The following is a 25,455-nucleotide window of genomic DNA, read 5'->3' as shown; positions in this document are numbered from 1 at the left end:
TCACTTTTCAGATAAGTAAATTGAGGTTCTAAAAGATTAAGTGATGTGCAATTCTAATGGACGTGAGTCTCCTCAACAATGAGATGAACCAAATCAGTTCCAATTGTTCAGTAATGAAGAGAACCAGCTACATCCAGCAAAAGAACTATGGGAAATGAGTGTGGATCACAACATAGCATTTCCACTCCTTCTGTTATTGCCCACTCGCATTTTTGTTTTCCTTCTCATGTTATTTTTATCTTATTTCTAAATCTGATTTTTCTTGTGAAGCAAGATAACTGTATAAATATGTGTGTATACAAATATATATATATATATATATATATATATATATATATATATATATATATATGGTATTTAACATATACTTTAACAAAATCAACATATATTGGTCTACCTGCCATCTATGGGAGGGGGTGAGGGGAAGGAGGGGGAAAGTTGGAACACAAAGTTTTGTAAGGGTCAATGCTGAAAAATCATCCATACATATGTCTTGTAAATAAAAAGCTAAAATAAAAATAAAAAAGATTAAGTGATATGCCCTAAACTAGTGAGAGTCAAAAGCAGAATCTGAATTTTAACTCTTCCTAATCCTAAGTACGACATTTTATCCCCAAAGTGTGCCTATGTAAAAACAAGCTAGAATTTTATAAATGATGGACTTTTGAGAATCTAGCTAGATTACCTCCACATTTAAGAAAATGCTTCATGTAGAAAAAGACTTCTGGTTATCAGCCTTCATTTTATTTTACAGTACATTCATAAATTTATGCATTTCCAAGGGTAACTAGATGACAACGAATTTAGCACTACTGGTATTTAAATTCCACAACTACCCTGGCTTCAAAAACAAGATAAGGTGATGCACATTTATACACATCTCCTTTTACCATAGTATAGACAAAATATAGCACAAAGAAATTCTGAAATCTCTCGCTCATTTGGATAATTCGTGAAATTATATTTATATTAAAAGAGAACTGTATTATTGGAAATAAGTAGAATGGGGGAAGGAATCAAAGCACAATAAGAAACATCACTAGTGGAGATCCCTTATAAATGATATGAAATAATTTATGTTTATTTCTTGGGAGTAAAAACATTTGCTTTAATCCCTTGAATAGAGAAGGTCTGAGGATATGAGGGTCATTTAAATCTATGCACACTATCTTCAAGACATGACTCTAGAATATTCTAGAGTCCATGACTCTAGAATAATAGATTTTTAAAAATCTAAAATGCCAAAAAGGTTGTAGTCAAAAATGATAGTAATCCAGGAAAAAATAGCCTCATTAACTGATGGGAAAACAAATGTTTCCCACTCAGAGAAAAAAACTTTTTTTCACATAGAGGAATAATACAACTAGAATTCAGATTGAGATTTTAAGTTCTGAAAATAGTAGTCAAACAAGAATTTCCATTTCAATAAATGAAAAATCTTCACAGTACTAACCAGAACTAAATTGTGATAGAAATAAAAATGTTCTGGTGTCTTTAACACATATAGAAAAACTACTATGGATATAAGACCCACTTGTACTTTTCTCTATGGAATATACATATGTTAGAACATAAGAATACAGCTGACCAATACAGTCAACTCCAGAAAAAAATTAACACACATAAACTAGGTTACAAAAAATTAGCTGATATTTGGGACAATATGGAGTTAGAAGGTTGGAATTAAAAGGACTAAAGAAAAGGAGATGTGAGAATAGGAGAAATAAGAAAGAAAGCTGAGATAATTTTCTGGCTTTTTTGTTTCTTAGTTAAAAAGTTGTTCCAAAATGTTTTGGACCCTACTGCTCTCAAAATACAGCTGGAATGATAATTAATTTTTTTTTTAAAGAAATGCCTCATACCCAGAAAGATGGCATGCCCAAATAGCATATATTTCTTCTGGAATTTCAATGTGCTTTAAATATAGCAACCAATTAATATAATTAAAATCACATGACTATATACACAGCTCCTTTACTGTTCACAACACCTGCTCAATAATACTTTCTGCCAGTAAAATATTGGGTCCTGAAGGTACTAGGATAATTCTCAGATTGACTGTCCCTGAAAGAAAAATCTTAAATCTTTTGAAGCAGAAAAGGGTTTGAGGGGAGGCAAGTGTAGAAGAAATTGTGTCATAGTCTTCAAAAAGAAACATATAAACGTTTTCACAAATGAAACTTTTATCAGTGCCATGCATATTTGACAAATCCTGAAAAAATTTCCCAGAGACATCTCTTGAGAAGGGCAGCAATTATGTTTTTTAAACCAAAGTGAATTATAACTAAACATCAAATAATAAATTCATGTAGTAAAATGTAGAACAGGAAAACACATAACCAAGTCATACAGTATATGATTTAAAAATTGCAATGCACTCCATGTTTTGTTTTTGCTTTTTTTTTTTTTTTCCCCAGGCAATCCACGTACAACAGAAGGCACTGTTATCCTGGTATAAATCAAACAATTCTACATGGCAAAAACCTGAGAAGTGCAATTTGATTCAAATCTACCTCAATCACCCTTTGGAGTATATAGTTGGTTTTTTAAGTCCAACATTTTTCTTTTTTAGTTTCCTACCTTACTGTGGCTGTTTAAAATACCAGGATCAGGAAAAGGAGATAAAAGTGCTGCTTAAGGAAACTGGTAGAGCAAGACACTTAGGAAAACTCCTCTAATTTCTTCCCCTTAACCCTCAAAAGTCAATAACCACTTGAAATAAACTCTAATGATGAAATTCAGTCCTTGAATTTTTTCTTCAATTGTTGCTAGGTATAGTCCCAAAGTTAAATGCTGAAAGGATGCCTTTATTATCAAAGGTGAAGGCTCCTTGTTCAATCTTCTTTGTCTCTAGAGTTGACCAAAAAAAAAGGTAAAAAAAAAAAGTTGTAAGAAATTGAAAACAATCTCCAAATATCCCCTCTCTCTCTTTTAAAATTTAAGAACTCTAAGTGGGACTTATGAGAACTTCAAATGTCCTTATGAATTTGACCTCTTTTAAAAAAAAAGTTCTATGCCAAAAATTATCTATCTACTGCCTAAGCTGGTAAAAAAATATTTACTAAATGATGAGGGAAAAAAAAATGATGAGTTTCAAAGCTATTACATTAGATTTATTATTTCTATTACTATCAAGAATTATGCTAATAAACTATTGCTTAAATATTTTAGGGATATATGACTTACAAAGCACTTTTCTCATATGATCAAAAAGGCACAACTATCATTAATGTATACTAGATTCTAAGTTCTTATAAAAGCAGGGATTGCATATTCTTTTCAAATTCATCACTACTACTACATATAACAGCTAACATATATTATATATCCAAAAATATTAATTTAAATGAATACACTTTCCAAAATTTTTTGAGACTTATAGGCCTCTAGTCTTACCAAATAATTTAGTAAAAGAGGTACTTTCTGTAAGACTAAAAAATTTACTTTCCTAATTCTAAAGCCTAAGTTCCTATTTTCCTTTATATTCTAAATGTTAAATAAAAGCATGCTTGTAGCTTGACTATTGTGCTTTTTAGTTACAAAATATTTTAGTAAGATACCATTACCTATTACAATTCTGAATTATAGTTTTATAGTCTCCATACATATTTATTTCTCCAGCTCAAATATCTACTTTTCAAGAAAACAACAGCAAAAATTCAATCCTAAGAACTAGGCAATATTCTTGTATAATAAGACCTTGCACTCAAGAGTAATAAAAGTACTCTATCAATTCATATATACTTTAGAAATAACTTGTTACCCAGAATTAACCTTCAGAACATCTAGCTCAGATTCTATCAGTTTTATTTACAAAACAGAAGACACATTCTTTTTCCAAATGAGAAGCAATCAGCCTAACCACCTATCCTAATGTATACACTTAAAAACAATTAAACAACTGACCTGCAGCATTTCTCCGGTGTTCGGCCAATGTGTAAATTTCCTGTAATGCTTTCTTCTGTTCTTCACTGAGCGGTGCTGTCAACAAATGGTACCAGGAAGCATCCCGTTGTTGCACATCTATGAAAAGGGGTGTGGGAGGGGTAGAAAAAGGAAATCAGCCCCTAAAGCAAAATGATAAGTTATGTAACTGACAAATATCATTTCATGGCTATAATACCATGAAAAAATGGTAAGAAATGTTTTTAAAAGTAGTTAAAAAGTTGCCAAACTATATGTTGGTGGCATTCAGGAAACCAATAAACCAGTAAGTACTTTTTATGTATCTAATACATATATACAAATTGTTGGTTGTTGTCCTTCATTCTTGAAGAAGATCAAAATGACATTATTATGTTAGAGTCACGTTAGTGTATCCAACTGTAGCTGATCATATCCAAATACAGAAGGGGACAACAGGTAAGACTTTGCTAACTTTCATCTTTATGTCTCCCTTTGCTGGCTCTATTTCTTGCCTCTTAAATAGCAATGTTTCCTAGAGGTTTAGTACTTAATTCTTCAGTTCTTCTCCCTATATGTGTATATTCTCTTCTTCAAAGATCCTATACTCAAGACTTCAACCATAATTTCTAAATAAAATAACTTGTAAATCTAAAGTTCCATCCCAAACTTCTAATCTTACTATTTCCAAATGCTTTTTCCACTTAGATGTTTTTATATTACCTCAAACTCAATTTGTCTACGTTAAAATTCATCACTTTCCCAATATGAGTTGTAGCCAATGAATTCTTTATTCTTGTTAATGATATCATTCCCCCTCAAACTACTCTTAAATAGCTTGAATCATTTTTGCCTTTTCCTTTGGATTCCATACATAATTAATAACTACCCTTTTTCCTCTTAGTGAATCATATTCCACAGTTTAGCATTTGATTAATTACTCAACAAGCATTTATAAAATGTAGTGTACTTGGAAAGTAACTTTAGAGAGAAAGTGTTTTCAATAAGAAGGACCAAGAAAGTCCTCTTGAATCAAGTGGGACTTGAGCTAAGTTTGGATGGAGGCCAGGAAATTGAAGAGATGAAGAAAGAGAACAAGACTAGGCACAAGGGATGGCCACAGAAAAGGTTGAAAGGTGGAGGGTCATATTTGAGAAGTAAGTAACCAGTATCATTGAATTTATAGTATATAGAAGGGAGAAAAAGTATAAAAAGATTGGAAAGACAGGAGAAGATTAGGTAATAAAGATCTTTAAATGCCAAACATAATATTTCATATTTGATCTTGGAGACAATAGTGAACCACTGGATAGACTTCTGAGTAAGGGATGATATAGTCAAATCAGAGCTTTAGGAAAAATCATAATGCCAGCTGAGTCAAGACTGTATGAGCATAGACACAAATTTCAAAGCCCAGTAATTAAAAAAGAATCACATTTTTACTATATGTCTTTAAAAATACAGAAATGAAAAGTTTTGAAATGTCATAATCAAATGCTCCTTAAGAACTGCTTAGTATAATTGCTGTATACAAGATTTACAATTAATTGTAAACTATCTCTAAAAATCTTTGAGTGAATCAACTTAAAAATTAATATATATATATATAATTTTACTAATATATTCAAGATATGAGGACATACTTAACAGAGCCTGTGTAAAAAACTGATATTCATCCACACTATCTTCAAGATCGAGTGGAGTGCTGAATCCTTCAAGAGCAGTTTCTTCTAAAACATCTTCATCCCAATCATCATCATCTTCTTCATCTTCATCTCCTCCTTCATTATTCTCATGCATTGCTTGACTAGTTTCATTTGTATCTTCCTCATCACTTGGAATTTCCTCTGTAAACCCATTTAGTATTTAAAATAAAGGTTGCCCAAAAATAAATATTTAATACACTGAAGAATTTGAATAATGATGATTGTAATAACAACAATAATCATTTATGCAGTACTTTACAATTTGCAAATCACTTTCTATATTATCTCATTTGAGTCAAATAACAATTTCAATAAATCAAACTCAGGGAGTTCCATGAAGACTTATAGTAAAAAGAATAAAAACAATTTTCAAGAAATAGGAACGGGAAGAACACCATATAGTTTGTTTAAATTACACACATGAAACTATTCTCCTTAGTTAACTTTTAAAATAACTTTTCCCTCCCCCCCAATTGTATCCAACAATTCCTAAACATTGTTTCTATAATGTTTCTACTGTAACTCTATACCGCTTACTTATACTGATTACGATTACTAAGGGATTTCTTTTTAACAGAAAATTCTTTATTGAACTTTATTTCTCTTAAAAGAAACATGAAATAAGTTGTGTTATTCACTTTAAAAAATTAAGTAATAATAGCCACCATTTTAAAGTACATGCTATTTAACTACTAGCTAAGTTGTTCATGAACTGATGAAAATTTTCAAATTAGGAGGTCACTGCTCCTAAAATGGTGAAAATACAAAAATACAAAGAAAAAATAAAGTAGTTACCTTTGTGTGGGTTGAAAAGATAAAAGCTGAATTGCATATTACCATGGATTGGTTTCTGTTTTCAGTACCAGTCTGTTCATAGCAGTTAGACCAGTACTGTAACTGATAGGAAAGCAGAACTTCAGTCTCAACCTTTTATAGGTTGAGACTGAAATATATAAAATACACATACTTGCAGTAAATAAAGAACATGGACTACTGGGAAGAGGGGGGGAAGCCCCAAAATGAGAAAAAACCTAGAGATAATGCAAGCTTTAAGAAAGTACAAATTTTGAATCTATCTCTAAAAGTACCACAGGGTAATTTTGGTGTGAAGAAAGCAACCAAAATAAATCTGAGTCAAATAATTTTATAATATGATATAAACAATAAAGAATTTATAGTCAAACCTTCGACTTTGTACCATCTCAGAATTAAAAATTAAGAAAAAAACTTTTAAAATAATTTCCTACTTCTACCTATAAGTTACAGTGGCTATTGATAGTGAATTGTAAAGTGGCTAAAAAAGTCAGATCTAGAGAACTATATACTGTAAATTAAAAATAGCATCATCTTGCTTATAATGGCTTGCAATTTTACTAATCTCAAAATATACACTAATGTAAAATCACATTGACTATAAAATCATTATTTAAGCAAACATAGGGAAATTAATGAATTAATAAGTATTTATTAGGCACCTGCTCTATGCCAGGCACTGTGGGAGATTTGGGAAACAACAGAAATGGAATATTTTCTTACCCTCAAGAAACTTGCATTCTATCAGAGGGAATAAGAAACATATATGAAGATACAGCTTTTTTTTTTTTTTTTTTGCATATGGAAGATAATCAAAAAAGCCTACTTTTGTTGTGGTATTTGAACTGAGCTTTGAAGGGAATTATAGAAGAACATTCCAAGCATGAGAAATGAGCCTGTGTCAAGGCACAGAGATAATAATTGAAACAGATTCAGACAGTTCTCACTTTCTGAAGTGGACCATTCCTTAGATCTCCATGAAAAATGATTTTTGTGGAATATGAATTTGGTGGGGAAAATAGCATAGGGGAGGTAAGAAGGGGGCTGGGGACCTGCAGAGGGAGGAAGTCAGCACGTAGATCAAACACATGTTGGGGTCTAGGGACTGAAAACAAGAACAGAAAGAGGAATATGTTGAACAGGACCAGTCACCTGGGGGTCTGATTAGAGCCAAGGGGAAGGGAATATATTCTCTGGCTTTCACTTGCAAGGTTTTTGTTTTGGGGTTTTTTTTTGGGGGGGGGCAGGGGAATATAGGGTAAAGGAGAGGCCACAGAGCACTAAGACAAAGGACAGCAGCTTAGAGAAAAAGCACAGAACTGTAAGAACTGTACAGTAAAGTTAACATAACTGATGAGGAGTAAACTGAGGTTCTAAACAGAGATGGGTCAGTTCCTTTTCTCTCTCTCCTTATTTCCCCCAAGTAACCAAGGGCGGGTTCAGCAGCAAAGGAATTTGCTATTTAATGCTGTATGGAAACAAAGTCTTTATTGATAGTAAAGAGATAGACTGGCATTTGGCCTTCAGGAAGACCCAAAATGCCTGAAAAGGGGGGTGTCAGTTGACGGGCATTTGGCTGGTATATACCAAATGCAGGGATTTCATTTTTCAGCCTTCCTTATATACATAAATGATGACTAGAGTCATCAAAACAATGTTTGCCCAGAGATGTTATCAAGAGGTTCCGGAGATATTTGTCAATAATACAAGAATTCTCTGTTGTTGTAAATAAGACAGGAATTTTCTTATTATTGTAAATAAAACAAAAATTCTCTATTGTTATCTCCTTCAGTCTCTCCCCAAAAAGGAATTTCCTGTTGGTATTTTTGATCTTAAGCTATCTCCTTTCCAAATCTCATCAATAACATGCTTTTTTGAAATGTAGTTTTCTTTCAGAATTCTTTATATAAAAGTCAAATTTACTTAATGTGAATTTATATAATGTGAGAACTGTCCTATGAAGAATAGCTAGTAGACTAGAATGGAATATAGAGTATATGAAGGGGAGACAAAAATCAGGCACAAAAGACAGGTTGAAACCAGACTGTGAAGGTTTGACACAAATGGAAAAGTCTATTTTAGATCTTAGAAATAATAGTAAGCTATAGGAGCTAGCTGAGTAACATAGTCAGACCTGCTTTTGAGAACTATTATTCTGGCATTTGTGTGGAAGATAAATTAAAGAAAAGGGAAGTCTTTAGGCAAAAAGTGTAATAAAAAGGAGTGGAGACCATGTGATTGGAATTTAAAACTTGTTTTAAAACAATTATGATATGTTTTCTGGAATCACACTAATTATTCACAACCAGGAAAGAAAAGGAAGCAGAGCTACTTCTTGTTCTTACCCCAAAGAGCAAGTAACAAAGCAATGCTTCACCTTTGTAACAAAAAAGGCATTCCCATCCCCACTGAATATAATGCTGTCATAGTTTCTCTAACCTCTACCCAATTTAAAGTTGTACCTAGTATGGATAGTTCTTATCTCCCACAAAAGAGGACATAATAAAAATGATAACTCATTTTGGGGAAAAAATGTGTCATTTTATGACAATGAACACAAAATCCTTAATTTGTAAAATAAAGGGGTAAGACTGGTCCCTAAAGTTTCTTCCAATTTTGGGAATTCTGGAATTAAATTCTATGGGTGACTCAAATCATTAGCTTAGTGAAGGAATTATTATTATTCAAATTCAGAATTTATAATGTGCTTTCAAAGGCTAGAAATAAGTCTTAAAAAACTGATTCAGTATAATCAGACTTATACTTTGTCTTTTATAACTATAATAATCTGATTCTAAAGGTTCATGGTACTAATTAAACCCTCTTTTTTAAACTTACTATGGTCTCCTAAATACTTAGTCTAAATCCATTATAATTTGAACCCAATTCAAAATATACTAAGCTAATAACTTTTAATGAGTCACATTTATCACCCATGAATATTAGCTAGCTAATATCCATTAAGAAAAACAAGTATCTCTACTAACACCCAAGTTTAGACTTTTGTTTTCAATATAAGTATTGTCTCTTCAGTGAAAGCTGTCATCTCTAAGGATTACAGTACGTTAAAACAATCTAATTGACATAGTTCCAGAATATTTTAATTTTTCTGTTATAAGAGATACTGTTTTATTAAGTCTAAAAATGTTTTTAAATCTAACAATATCCAATAACTATATTAATGGACTAGATTAAAAATAAATATTACAACACTCATTAAGATACAATTAATGACAAGTAAGCCATTTGATTGATCACAAAGATTCATGAGATTAAAGGAAATGTACTCTATGTTTAAGGTGCCAAATATTTTAGAATTAAACTTGGAAGGAAATTTATGTTCAGTCAAAATTTAATTGTACTAACAGGGGAAGAAATATGGGATAATGGCTAGAGAGCCAGCTTTGAATTTGGGAAGAACTAGATTTAAATCCCACTTCTGACCCTGGTTCTGTGACCCTGGACAAATTGCTTAGTTTCTCACTGCAGAGCATTGAGAAGACTCTAAATTACACCAAAAATGTAGTTAACATACACTGGTAAAGTGGGGTTCGTCTCCAGTAGTTCCCTATATGACTGAATCCAAAAGTTCAGACCAGAAAACAAAAATGACTTTACCATTATCTTCTACATCTGCCTTTTCCTCTTTAGAATGATGTCTTTGGTCTGTAAGCTGTCTAGTAGTACAGACTTGTTTGAGGCCCAAGAAAAGGAAAAGAATTGAAGGAACAATTTGTCCAGCCACAGCATCTACTGCAGGAGGTCGATTTTGTAATTCCAGCAAGATGCTCAGACCTATAATACACATCTTCCTGTCATGATGCCTAAAAATAAACAAAATAATGGCATTAGCAATGATTTGGAAAACAAAATCATTATAAATGCTATTAGGAAAAAATTAGTAAATGACCAAAAATGTCAAAGCACACTTCACTTACAAAAATAAAATGCCTCATCATAAAACAGATATATTTTGTTGTTCCTTGAAATGTTGTGTGTAATTCAAGGTTTTGAAAACTGATTCACATCTTTAATAACTAAAGGAGCTCACTATTTAAAAGAAAATTGTATTAATATTATGTTTGTATTTTGGCAAAACAGATTCCCTTAAAGCATAGCATGTCTTTAATTGATATAATACAATTTCTAGTATAACAGAAAAATATTTAGTCTACTGGAATCTTTTATAATGACTAATCTACATAAATGCTCTGCATTTATTCTAAATACTGAAAGCAGTCTCCCGGAGGTAATATGATACTAAATATGCTAAATACTGTACAGCAATTATGACTTATTTGCTATTCTAAACACAAAAAGTTTAACTATGGTAAAATAGTCTGACAATATAGACAATAGTCTGACAAATAGAAACAAAACATACATCTTAAAATTTTAATTGGTATAAATCTACCAATGATGTAGGCTTACAAAATTAAAATAATACTGTCTATGGGGATGGGATAGAATTTAACTTTGATATTTTGTTACAGACAACTCCACATGAAGGAGTGTCCCTTAACCAATGCAGAACAGCAATTCTTCTGCAATTGATAAAGAGAGTTGAAGACAGCACTGAGAGATTAAGTGACTTGTCCAAAGCCATATATTTAGTATGTGTCAAAAACCATATTGTCCCTAGTCACTGGACTCTGATGACTCTGGAGAGGAGAGTAAGGCTGAGGATTTTGCACAATCTGTCTCACTTAAATCCCAATCCACTTGCAAGTCAAGACATGACTCTCCTAAAGTCTTTGATCCTCTTTAAAAACAAAGGATGGAAAACAAAAACAGTCAAAAGTGGAACTTAAAGTCAGGTCCTCCTGATTCATACACTAGTCTATATAGTTTTGGAATATTTCCTTTAAGAACTGAAAAATAAAAGATTAAAAAGGGAAAAAGAGAGTAAAATAAAATACCTAATTAACTGAATATTAATAGCTAACAAATATTAAATATGTGCTTTGCTCCAGGCATTGATCAAAATACTAAAAAAATTTTTAAAAGGTGGGGGGAAGGGAAAGGGAAGGGAGAGGGGAATGGGAATGAAAAGGAGAAGGGGAAGGGAAAGGAAAAGGGAAGGGAAGGAAGGAAGGAGAAAGAAAGGAAGGTAGGGAAGAAAGAGAAGAGAAGGAGGGAAAGAAGGAAGGAAGGAAGAAACAAAGCCTCCTTGGGGGAAGCTAATGATGTTATGACACCAAAAATTAGTAAAAATCAAAAGAATGAAAAATAGAAGGAAAAGTGTGTGTGTGTGTGTGTGTTTTGGAATACTATATTTCAAAGAAAAAAAAAGCTAGGTTTGCAACCAAAAAGAACTTGCCCCAAAATGTACAATCCCAAAGAGGGAGGAGAAGGGGGAGAAAAGGACATTTTAAAAAACTTAAAGACTGTTGGGTATTTCTGACAAAAAGATATTTCTGACAAAAAGATCAGAATTTAATGTAAAATTTGACATTTAAGATGCAGAAGTCTATATAAGGTAAATATTAACGATTATTAAATTAAATATTAAAGATTATAAGGGACTTTCAATAAGGTCAAACTGTTTACGTCTCATACATGAAAATGTTATCAGTATTACTGCTACTGTCATTACTTGGGTAGTTTGGGGGGAGGGGGGAAGGCATGGCCTAAACTAAGTATGACGGTTTATTCCTAAAAAATAAAACTGGATAGGGAGAGATAAAAAACAAAACAAAACAAAAAACAGTTATCTCTTGCAAATGAGGCATTAAAAAAAAATTGATACAGCAAGTGGAGTGGAGAGCTGCTAGTGCTGGAAACTTACTTTCATAAGAAAAGGGAGAACAACATATAAATCCAGAAGACAATAAAAGTCTCCTAAATTTATAAAGAAATAAGAGGACCAAGGAACAGGATAAATAAGGAACATTTAGAAAGGTGTACAGATTAAGAATGAGATAGGTAGAAGAGAGAGTAATGGAGGGATTCTTAAATGGTTAGGTAGATTAAGGAACAGGAAGGTAAGGTAGTAGTTAGAAGTAAATTAGACATGTGAGGAGGGATAGAGTAAATAAAGGAAAAAAGGACATTGAGGACAAATAAGATGGAAAGAAATATACAACTAGTAATTATAACTTTGAATGTAAATGGGACAAATTTTCTCATACACAATTTAAAAAAATGAGACAGACACATAGAGTTAAAAATGAAAGATTGGAGTAGAATTTATTAAGCTTCAGATTATGTTTAAAAAAAAGAAAAGAAAAGAAAAGAAAAAAGCAGGGGTACCAATCAGGATTTCAGATAAAATTAAGGCTTAAATAAATTTAATTAAAAGAAATAAACTGGGAAACTGTATACTATATGTCATTATTATTCATTATTGTTTTAGACCATTTAAAATAACTGCAGACAAGAAAAATACTTGATAGTATACTTGTTAAAACAGACCCAGAAACTACATGAAAATAACTATAAAACACTTTTTATACAAAGAAAGTCTCATTAATTGAGAAATATTCATTGTTAGTGGATAGCCAGAGCAAATATATTAAATAACATTTTAATCTAATCTATTTATCCATGCCATCCAAATTACATTACAAAAAATCATTTTACTGAGTTAGGAAAAAAATAACAAAATTCATATGGAAGAACAAAAAAATCAAAAATTTCAAAGAAACTAATGAAAAAAATTTAAAGGTGCCAGGCCTCAAACTATATTATAACACAATAAATATCCAAATTATCTGGTACAGGCAGATAGAAATAGAAAGACAGATTAATGCAACAGAGTAGATATATAACACATTGTAGTAAAAAAGAATTATAGTAACTTTGGGTTTGACAAATATAAAGATATGTTTTTAGGATAAAAATTCATTATATTGCAAAAATTGTTAGGAAAGTCGAAAAGCAGTCTGGCAGATATTGGGCATAGACCAATATCTTAAACCATATACCAAGCTAAAGTAAAAATGAATACATGGCCTACATATGAAGGGAAATATCACAAGAAAATCAGGAGAAATGGAGCACATTTCTAACAAACTCATGGAAACAAACAAGAGACAGAGAGCACTATGAGTTAAAAAACAGATAATATTGATCATATTAAATTGAAAAGCTCTTATACAAATAAAGGAATGTGGCCAAGATTAGGAAGAAAGCAGAAAAATGGAGAAAGGAGAATTTCATAGACAGTTTTTCAAATACAAGTTTCATTTCTCAAATGTATAAAGAACTTTGTCAAATTTATAAAAATATGAGTAACGAGTGATCAAAGGATAAGAACAAAAAGTTTTTTGATAAGAAATCAAAACTATGTATATTCATATTAAAATGCTCTATGTCATTATTAATTGGAAAAATGCAAATAAAAACAATTTTGTGTCATCATCTTATATCTATCAGATTTGCTAAAATGACAAATGCCCTTCAATTAGGGAATAGCTAAACAAGGTGTGGTATATGTTTATGAATAGAATCCTACTGTGACATAAGAAATGACAAACTGGTTGATTTTAAAGACTTGGTATTTATGAAGGCAGATGTTGTCTACCTCCAGTGGAAGAAATAACAAATACAAATGTATATGGTATGGTCTTATGAATAAATAAATAAATATATATATATATATAAATTTGTGTGTGTGTGTCTATGTGTACATACATGCACATACATAAAAATTTGGAAGGACAGAAAAGCTTGCTACTGTTGAAAATAATGAGTAGTATTTTTTACTTAGTTTTTTTTTTTTAATTAACAGTCTCACAATTTTACCTAAATTGATTTACTTATTCAGTGCCATACCGATCAAACTGCCAAGAAATTACTTTACAAAGCTAGAAAAAAATAATAACAAAGTTCATCTGAAAGAACAAAAGGTCAAAAATTTCAAGGGAATTAATGAAAAATACAAATGAAAGGGGCCTCGCTGTATCAGACCTATAATTACATTATAAAACAGCAATCAAAAAACCATTTGGTACTGATTAAAACATAGAATAGTTGATCAGTGGAATAGGTTAGGATTGTAAGACATAATAGTTAATGATTATAGTAATCTAAAGTTTGATAAACCCAAAACCTCCAACTTCTGTGATAAGAACTCACTATCTGATAAAAACTGCTGAGAAAATTGGAAAATAACATTGCAGAAACTAGATACTAAGCTACATCTAACACCTACCCTATACCAAGATAAGGTCAAAATGGGTTCATGACTTAGATATAAAGGGTGATACTATAAGCAAATTAGGAGAAGAAAGAATAGTCTATCTCTCAGATTTGTGGAGAAGGAAGGAATTTGTATCGAAAAAAAAATGAGAGAACATAATGAAATGCAAAAAAGATAAATTTTGATTACATTAAATTAAAAGGCTTTTGTACAAACAAAACCAATGCAGCCAAGTCTAGAAGGGAAGCAGAAAACTGGGAGAAAAGTTTTATATCCAAAGGTTTGATAAAGGCCTCATTTCTAAAATATATAAAGAATTGACTCAAATTTATTAAAATACAAGCCATTTTTCAATTGATAAATAGACAAAAGATATAAACAATTTTCAGATGAAGAAATTAAAACCATTTCAAATCACATAAAAAATGCTCTAAATTGTTATTGATCAGAAAAATGCAAATTAAGACAACTCTGAGGTACCACTACACACTTTTCGGATTGGCTAAGATGACAGGAAAAGATTATGATGAATGCTGGAGGGAATGTGGGAAAATTGGGACATAATATATTGTTGGTGAAGTTGTGAATTGTTCCAATCATTTTGGAGAGTAATTTTGGAACTATGCCCAAAAAGCTATCAAATTATGCATACCCTTTGACCCAACAGTGCCTCTACTGTATCTGTATCTCAAACAAATCATAAAAAAAGGGAAAGAGGCCCACATGTGCAAAAATGTTTATGGCAGCCCTTTTTGTAGTGACAAGAAACTGGAAACTGAGTGGTTACACATCAGTTGGGGAATGGCTTAATAAGTTATGGTATATGAAATTTTATGTAATATTATTGTTCTGTAAGAAAGATCAGTAGGATGATTTCAGAAAGGCTTGGAAAGACCTACATGAACTGATACTAAGTGAAGTGAGTAGAATCACAAGAACATTGTCCATAGCAACAAGATTATGTGATAATCAACTCTAAGGGACCTAGACCTTTTCAACAATGAGGTGATTCAGGACAATTCCATTTGACTTTTGATGGAAAAAGCCACTTGAATCCAGAAAGAGGACTGCTGGGCCTGAGTGTGGATCACAACCTATTGTTTTCCCCTTTTTTGTTATTGTTTGCTTGCTTTCTTTTTTTCTTTCTCATTTTTCTCCTTTTTGATCTGATTTTTCCTATGCAGCATGATAAATGCGGAAATTTGCATAGTATGCATATATTGCATTACTTGCTGTCTAGGGGAGGGAAAGGGAAGAAGAAACGGAGAAAAATTTGTAACACAAAGTTTTCCAATGGTGAATGTTGAAAACTATATTTGCATATATTTTGAAAACAAAAAGTTATTTAAAAAATTAAGTCTGAAATAGAAATTTATGGTTTTATAACACTGAATCCTTTATATTCTGCTGTGTATATAGAAATGTTCTTTTTTAGTTATCAAACTGCGCATACCCTTTGATCCAGCATTGCTACTACTGGGCTTATATCCCAAAAAAATACTAAAGAAGGGAAAGGAACCTGTATGTGCCAAAATGTTTGTGGCAGCCCTCTTTGTAGTGGATAGAAACTGGAAAATGAATGCCCATCAATCAGAGACCATATGGTTGGGTAAATTATTGTTCTGTAAGAAATGACCAGCAGGATGAACAAAGAGAGGCTTGAAGAGACTTACATGAACTGATGCTGAATGAAATGAGCAGAACCAGGAGATCATTATACACTTCAACAACAATACTATATGAGGATGTAACCTGATGGAAGTGGACATCTTCAACAAAGAGAAGATCTAATTCAGTTCCAAATGATCAATGATGGACAGGATCAGCTACACCCAGAGAAGGAACACTGGGAAATGAATGTAAACTGTTTGCATTTTTGGTTTTCTTCCCAGGTTATTTTCTGAACCCAATTCTTCCTGTGCAACAAGAAATTCGGTTCTGCACACATATATTGTATCTAAGATATACTATAATATATTTAACATGTATGGGACTACCTGCCATCTAGGGGAGGGGGTGGAGGGAGGGAAGGGAAAATTCGGAACAAAAGTGAGTGCAAGGGATAATGTTGTAAAAAAAATTACCCATGTACATATGTGCTGTCAAAAAAAAAGTTATAATTATAAAATTAATTTTAAAAATAAAGTATAGATAAAAAAGAAATGTTCTTTTTTTCTCATTTTCTATTTAAGTTTAAAATAAAAATTCATCAATAAGATCTTCTTATGAAGTATAATACAGTCCTAATGACTAAAAGTTTATATACTATGACAATCAAATTGTATTTTTTCATTCTCCTGACTCATTCTATTTCTATTTCAACATGCACAGCTTTTGACTAGATTAGTTGACTGCATCAGCTTCTGATAAGATGGCTAACCAAAGAAGCTTTTGACAGGATGAGCTGACTGAAATAGCTGCAAGCCAACATTCATTCCTGGAGGCTCCAGTTTACCAAGCCAAACTTTCAACCAATTTCTGGTCCCAATTAGGAAACTCTTCTCCTCTCTATCCATGGCTGGTATTGATAAGTGACCTGGAGAATTTCCCTACTACATCTGGTTTTGATTAGGAATGCCTCCTGTTATATCTGGTATTGGCTTCTTATTCTCAATTAAGTCCATGTTTAAATATATAAAAACCTCCCTGCTCAGAATCCATGTATTCTCAGCAAAATCTTTGCTGCTGTACAAGTCTCTTTCCCAGGGTAAGTGACCGTGCTTGTACAGTAGAACTTTTGTGTGAGTGTGTGTGTGTGTGTGTGTGTGAAAAAGAGACGAGAGAGAGAGAGAATATGTGTGTGCCAATAAGCACAAGAGCACTTTCCCCCTCCTGCTTATTGTGTCCCAAAGAAATAAGTCAAGTTTTTATCAAGTACATGATGCCATGTACATGCTTCTCAAGTACAATTTCCTATAAATCTCTGAATATAAGGCAGTATTTATTATACTACAGCTGATATAAAACATTCCTCCCAGAACTCAAGGTCACATTCACAACACACACACAAGTGTCTGTGGAAATAGGAGGCTCAGATTTACAACATAGTAAGGTGCATATATTGAGAATCTACTGAGTAAGATGTATAGATTCTTAATTTCTCACACTTTATGAACTGAATGTCTTTTCTTCAGTTCATAGTTGATAGTTTTCTCTGTTACATTGGCAGAAGAGTTCATATTCCTTGAAGCCCCCTCCCTCTTTGAGTGATTTTCCTTCCATAGCCATTTGTCTTTAGTATACAGCTCTGCTTCCAAATGAATGTTCTTCTATTAGCCCAGTCTCTCTGATCCTAACTAGTCGGTCTACTCTTACTGATAACATGGCCAATGTTATCTACTAGTGGTGGAAGCTGAGGGAAAGAAGAAGGTTAAGAAGAAAAGAAAGAGAGAGATCCTCTCTTCTTCTTTTTTTTTTTTCCCCCTGAGGCTGGGGTTAAGTGACTTGCCCAGGGTCACACAGCTAGGAAGTGTTAAGTGTCTGAGATCACATTTGAACTCGGGTCCTCCTGAATTCTAGGCTGGTGCTCTATCCACTGTGCCACCTAGCTGCCCCGAGAAATCCTCTCTTCTCTGCAAGGCAGATTTCCTCTCAAGTACTTAGCTCCAACTCTGGAACTGAACTTCTCAATTTTCAAACCTGCCAATGGAATGAACCATTTTTTAACTGGCCATTGTATTTGTTCCAAGGCCCAAGAGTGTGTCTAATTCTCTCAAAAAAAAAAAAAAAAAATCAAAAAGTGTTTGCTGTGTTTCATATGCCTTTTATCACAATGGCCAAATCCTTTTAATTCTCTTAAAATGATTGAATACCTAATCATAGCTCTTTTTTATTCACTTTGTTAATTGATTCAAATAAAGTATCTGAATCTTCCATAGAATAAAGTAGATTAGAGTTGGAACTTCCATCTTTTTATTAACTTTAATACTATTTTACTAACTAATGCTATTTTGTTTCCTTTAAGACATCCTTTCCTTTCCTTCTATGCCAGCAAGTCCTTCCTGTTAAGGGACAGTTCAATTCTCCGAGAGCCTCCACAGCTATGGATCATTTGCAAGGCAGCCTTTGCTGACACAGGTGTTGCAGACTGGGAATGGGATAAATTGGAGGCAGAGGGAAGAGGAGAGAAGTCAGACAACGCCACTTTGGGTTGGATCTCCAACAGCCACTTTCAGGTGGCTCTTGTGTATTCCAACACCTTCCCTCTGAAATTATCTTTCATATACTTTGTATATATCTTTTCTGTACTTAAGGTTATATTTACTCTTCCATCAGAATGTGAAATATTTGATGACAAGATTGCTTTTCTCTTTCTTTATATTCTTAGTACTTTACCAATGTCTGACACTTGATAAATTGTTAGGATTACTAGGTGAGAACTCAGGTTGTCTGGACAATGACAAGGTGAGAATTCAGGTTGTCTGGACAATTACAAGGTGAGAACTCAGGTTGACTTGATAGTTCTCTGGCTCAGATTATAAGAGGAGCAAGCTCATTGGTTGGAGTACTTCTTCCCAGAAGCCCTTGCATTATCCCACACCCATTCTCTGGGAGGATAAAAAAGGCAACATTGGGCCTGGACAAGCAGTCTGGACTGGGGAAGGACAAGAGCTGGAGGAGATTCAGAGCCAGGATTCAGGAAGAAGAAGAGGCTGGCTGGAGGACAGCACTCCAGGAAGAGGAGAAGAAGACTCTGCACTACATCAAGCTTGACGCGGCTCTCTGCAGGAAGGGAAGTCACTTCTCTGGACAAGAGTTAACAGCAACTGTCTGGAGACAACGGTTCTCTACAGGAAGAAGAATCTGTCTGAGAGGTTTGAGTTGACACAGCAGATCTCTTCCCAAAGAGTGATTGGCAGTGTCTGGAGACAACAGCACGCTACAATAAATGCTTAATAAATGTGTATCGACTGATTTGTCTTAGTAAAGCCAGTCATTAAGTTCTTATTAGATATTAGATATAGCATGAAAACCATTCATATATGTTAGAAAAAAGCCAACCCATATGTAGCTATATAATTGACATTTACAGTTTAGATTTCTTTTTAGATAAATTAAAGATAGAATGGTCTAATTGACAAGGAGCAAGCCTCAATCAAGAAGATCAGTCTTTGACATCTACTGGCTATGTGAACCTGAACAAGTCATTCTTTGTATTTTGGTATCTAAGTACCTTAGTATCTACAAATCTAACTTTTAGAACACTTGTTTTAAGAGAGGGTATTTCCTCATTAGCAGAGAGTAGTCAGAGTCCAAACCACTGGAATCACTGATCTAGACACTCTCACATAATCCTTCTCCCAAATAAAATATAATAAAATGAAATATAAAAAGAAGGATAATTTTATTCTTGTCACATTTTGAGATATTTAGCAGAAATGTCAGCAAAAAATTTATGCAGATTTATATACTGTAAATTTCAGTTGGCTTTTGTCATTGCTGTTCAATAATTTTCATTTATGTCCTATTCTTTGTGATCCCATTTGGAGTTTTCTTCATAAATATACTTGTATGACTTGCTATTTCCTTTTACATATCATTTTACAGATGAAAAAACTGAGGCAGATAGGGCTAAGTGACTTGCCTAAATTCATACAGCTAGTAAGCATATGAGGCCAGACAAACTGAGGAAGATGAAATTGGCTGGCTCCAGGCCCAGCACTGTATACACTACCCCACCTACCTGACCTCAGTTGACTCTAAGGTTCTCCATCATGTACAAGAAGCATAATTTTGTTGTTTCCTTACCTATAATTATTCCCTCAATTTCTTTCTGATTAATCCTTTAGTTAGATATGTCTGTATCTAAAAAAAGATATATTAACATCTCTTACTACTGTTATTTTATAATCTATTTCTCTTTCCAATTTGATTTTCTTTAAATTTAGATGCTACTCTAGATATATAAGAATGTATTTAGATTGTTACTAGGTGCATACATGTTACATATTGATATTAACTTGTTATCTATGGTGATTAAATTTAATGATAATTCCTTGCTTATCTTTTATAGTAGTCCTTTTTGCATATAGTAATTCTATGTCAAACAACAAAACTCAGCAAGAGCTAGAAAGAGAACTTGCTTTCAGAATACAGAAGCTACAAAATATTTGCATGCTTAACCTCCACATTCCAAGGAAAGTATGAATTAAACTATAAAACACTTTTTGCAGAAATAAAGACAGACCTAAATTATCAGTTACTCATGAGTAGATGAAGTCAATAATAAAAAATAATAGCATGATCTAAATTAATTTACTTATTCAACGTTGGACCAAATCTTCAAAAAAATATTTTGTAAAACTAGAAAAAAGTATAAGGAAAAGAAAAAGAATAAAGAACAAAATATCAAGAATATTAAGGGTAATAAAGAAAAAAGAGGAAGGAGAGGGGTCTGTCAACAGCAGATTTCAAATTCTTCCCCAAAGTTGTGATAATTAATATCAATTGGTAACTAGATGTGGTAATAGCCTATTCCTATAATCCCTGCTTGAGGAAAGTAAACTGATGGATCATTTGAGTCTCAGAATTCTGAGGTGTGAGCCAATAAAAAAATTAAAATAAAAATAGTCAATAAAATGTCTGCAATAAATCTGGCTCAAATATCATGAAGCTGCAGTAGTCATTAGGCTGTCAAAGAAAGGATGAATCTATCCAGGCCTCAATAACTCAAATTAAAGCTTCCATGCCAACAGGTACTGAGATCATTCTTTTGAATGGCCACTGAACTTTCAACTTAAGCAAACAGAGACCCAAGCATATGACTGAAACAGAGAGACAGAAATTTGGCAAACTAAAAAAAAAAAAAAAAAAAGACATCAATAAACAGTTCAAGTATATGATATATATACTCAATAGCATAATGCTTAATAAATCCAAAGATCCTAAGTTGGAGGAGAGGAATTCACTAAATAAAGAAAATTACTGTGAAACTGGAGAGTAGTTTGGCATAAATTAGTTTAAGACTAAACTCTATCAGACATCAATACAAACATCAAATAGACATATGTCAAACATACAAAATCATATCATACAACATAAGTAAGGAAGAAGGAAGAAATTAACTTTCACAATTATGGATAGGAGAATTCATGATTAAACAAGTGACAGAATCACAAAATGAACAACTTTAATTACATAAAGTTGAAAATTTTTTCCCACAAATAAAACCAAAACAGCTAAAATTAGAAAGGAAATAGGAAACTGGGTGAGTATGGGGGTAAGAGAGATCTTTACAGTAAATTTCTCTGATTAAAAAAATATATAGAAAAATAAAGAATATAAACAGTTTTCAAAAGAAATTAAAATCATCAACAATCACATAAAAAGTTATAAATAATTTGGGAAATGAAAATTAAAGCAAATATTGTAAAGTCCTGTTGTCTCCAGTAACTGCCGATCCACTCTGTGGGAGGAGATCTGCTGTCTCAACTCAATCTCTCGGCCAGATTCTTCTTCCTGTAGAGAGCCAACTCTGACTCCTCTTCCTCCACAGAGCTGCCCAGGTCTGGCCCAGACAAGACTCTCTCCTTGCTCAATGGTGTCTTCTTTTATCCTCCCAGAGAATGGGCGTGGAATAACTCAGGGGCTTCTGGGAAAAAATACTTTAACCAATGAACTTGCTCCTCCTAAGCATGCAAGCTCCTCCCCAGAAGTTCAAAGGGATAAAACTACCCTTAAAGGCCGGAACTAGAGAATTGTTAAGTACCGACTTAGGACTTAGTAAGAACCTAATATCTCATTATCTCATTAGCACTTAGTAGGAACCTAACAAAATATGAAATTTAACATCATACCTATCTGACTGGCAAAAGACAATAGAAAAAAATGACAAATGTTAAAGAGGCTGCAGAAAAGCAGCTACAAAATAGTGCACTGGTGATAAAGCTGGTAACTGGTCAAGCCATTCTGGAAAGCAAAATGGAACTATGTCCAGAAAGTTCCAAACTGTGAATATTTTTTCATCCAGCTCTAAAGAAGCTCTTTTTTAAAAAAGAGAAAAAGGATATACAAGTTTAAAAATATTTATAGCAGGTTTTTTTCATAGCAGGTAAGAAAGAAAGGGAGGATTGTACGGAGGGATGATTAAACAAACTGCGGTATATGAATATAATAAATATTCCTGTGCCATGAGAAATGATGAAATATCCAATTCCAGAGATGACCGGGAAGATCGTTATAAACTACTGCAGAGCCAAGAGTGTAGAACTAGCAGAAAAATTAATAAACTGCTAACAACATTCAAGAAAAAAAGTTTTTTAAGACTTTAGATCTATTATCAGTATAATAATAAGCCACAAATTTAAAATTCAAAAACAAAACAAGCCACTCATCTTTTGCCTTACTCAACTCCTGATGAGGGTGATAAAATTGAATTTAGAAAAAGACATACATTTTTGGACATGGTGAATATAAGAAATTATGTTTCCAAACTATGCAGACATAGAGGAATTTTCTTTAAAATATATGATTAATGGAGAAAAAAGGTTAATAGTAGGAATAGATTAATTTTAATATTTATTAGCTCAAAAAATTTTAAAGAAAAAAATCAAATAGGACGTCCCTAATTTTCATGTTCCAAGGCTTCTTCACATTTTTATGCTATTTATTTCTTTGAATACATTTTTCACATATATACAAAATTTGATGTGTTCCTAGGGTTTAATCATGAAGCAAGAGTAAAAGAAAATTATTGAAACAGCTGCATGATCTATTGGTTTGGATTAAGAGCCCTGAGGAAAGGCTCCCAACTTTATAGGAGATCATGGAAAAGAATTAGGATCAAAAGTTGTGGATAGTTTCTGACCAGATAATTCCATTTTTGCTTATTATGTATAGCAAATTTTTGCCTCTCTACAACTTCCACCCACAAATTCTTGCTTCCAGTTCTTAGGCAAAGCAGAACAAATCTAATCCTTCTTCCACAAGATAGTTTTTTTTTTAAATTAGATAGAAAGCTATCATGTCTTTCTTTAATATTCACTTCTTCAGGTAAACATTCTCAGTTCCTAAAATTAATCATCATATAATAATCATCATCATCATCATAATAATAAATATCATATAATATCCCATTAATATGGGATTTTAATTTGCTCCCCTATACACATTAAGGAGGTTTTGTTGGGAACAGAGCCAAAAGGGCGGAGAGGACTCATGTTTCTTTTTGATCTTCTCCCAAGACCCTCAGCTAATTACCAAATCTGTTACTGCAGAACCACGAATATTGGGAGTGCAACAAATTACCAGCAGAAAATAATTTCAAAGATCACCAGAAAAGGTCTGTTTTAGTTGGACACAGACAGAGGTGGCCAGGTGGAAGCAGGCCAAGCCCCAACATTAGCAGAGCTGGGGCAGGGTGAGGACTCTGTGGGACTGCGCCTCCTCCCGGTGTTGAAGAATATAGGGGGAGGATACTACCACAGTCTGGTACTTTGCCCTGACTACAAGCCAGTAGATCAGCAGAGAAGTTATAAAACATCCAATACAAACACAAAAATAATAAACTACGAAGCACTGGAGTCTACAGGACCTGGCCATGCCTACCCAGCACCAGGAGTGAGTCAGCATGAACACAATGCAGCTGCTAACTCTGGAGATCCCAACATTTTTAAAAAATGAGTAAAAAGGCAAAGAGAACACTGGCTATTGACAGTTTTTATGGTGAAAGACAAGAACAGATTTCAAATCCTGAGGAGACTAAAAGCAGATTGTCTCTAGATGGAAGTCCCAAAGGGTGATATAAACTGAGCCCCACACAAAGCTCTCCTAGAAGAAATTTAAAAGGATCTTAAAAGAGAGATAGAAGAAAAATGGGGAAAGGAAATGACAACTTGAAAGAGGGTTTGGAAAAGGCATATAACTCATTAAAAATTAGATTTGACAAAATGGAAAAAGAAAACAACTCCCTGAAAAACAGAATCTGTGAAATGGAAAAGGTAAATAACTCCTAGGAAAACAGTATTTGTGAAATGGAAAAAATTTCTGTAGAATAAAACAATTCATTTAAAAACTCAATTGGACAAATACAAAAAGAGTTAAAAAAAAAAGGTTAAAAAAAAAGTAAATGAAGAAAATAATTCATTAAAAATCAGAACTGAACAAATGGAAATAAATAACTCAATAAGACATCAAGAATCAATCAAGCAAAACCAAAAAAAGAAAAAAAATAGAAAAAAATGTAAAATACCTATTTGGGAAAACAACTGACCTGGAAAGGAGAGACAATCTAAGGATTATTAGACTCCCTAAGAACTACTTGAGGCAAGTGGTGCTCATAAGTTAAATAAGGGAAATGGGAAAAAGAAAGAGAAAAATATAATCTGGGGATAATAACAGCAGGAAATATAGAATTACTAGTTTTAATCATAAATGTGAATGAGGTGAACTCTCTCATAAAGCGTTAAGTGGACAGTAGACTGGATTAAAGGCCAGAATCCTATAATATGTTGTTTACAAGAAACACATTGAAAGTAGAGTGATATATACAGAGAAAAGGTAAAAGGCTGGAACAGAATCTAATTAAAAGAGATAAGGAAGGAAACTATCTTGCTAAAGGGTAACCTAGATAATGAAGCAATATCAATACGAAATATATATGCAACAAATGGTATAACATGGAAATTCCTAAAAGAGAAGTTAAGAGAACTGCAAGAAAAAATAGACAGGAAAACTATAATAGTGGGAGATCTCAACCTTATTCTCTCAATACTAAATAGATCAAAGCACAAAATAAATAAGAAAGAAGTTAAAGAGGTAAATAGGATACTAGAAAAGTTAGATATGATACATTTTTGGAGAAAATTGAATGGAGACAGAAAGGAGGACACTTTCTTCTCAGCAGTTCATGGAACCTATACAAAAATTGTCCATATATTAGGACATAAAGAC

General features: G+C 32.8%; 1 protein-coding gene across 3 annotated transcripts in view; it reads right to left on the bottom strand.

Moving 5' to 3' along the window:
• Nucleotides 1-725: 725 nt before the first annotated feature.
• Nucleotides 726-25,455, bottom strand: part of IPO8 (importin 8) — a 150,101-nt gene continuing 125,371 nt past the window's right edge. For all 3 annotated transcript variants that reach the window (XM_074270639.1, XM_074270638.1, XM_074270640.1), the window contains 4 exons: nucleotides 10,041-10,246; nucleotides 5,547-5,750; nucleotides 3,907-4,023; nucleotides 726-2,850 (listed from right to left, as the gene is read on the bottom strand). In XM_074270639.1, coding sequence (XP_074126740.1) covers nucleotides 2,759-2,850; nucleotides 3,907-4,023; nucleotides 5,547-5,750; nucleotides 10,041-10,246 — 619 coding nt within the window. In that variant the 3' untranslated portion in view covers nucleotides 726-2,758. The remainder of the gene's footprint in view (nucleotides 2,851-3,906; nucleotides 4,024-5,546; nucleotides 5,751-10,040; nucleotides 10,247-25,455) is intronic.

The sequence above is a fragment of the Sminthopsis crassicaudata genome, chromosome 5, assembly GCF_048593235.1.
Source record: "Sminthopsis crassicaudata isolate SCR6 chromosome 5, ASM4859323v1, whole genome shotgun sequence".
Lineage (NCBI taxonomy): Eukaryota > Metazoa > Chordata > Mammalia > Dasyuromorphia > Dasyuridae > Sminthopsis > Sminthopsis crassicaudata.
This window is presented reverse-complemented; position numbering and strand designations above follow the sequence as displayed.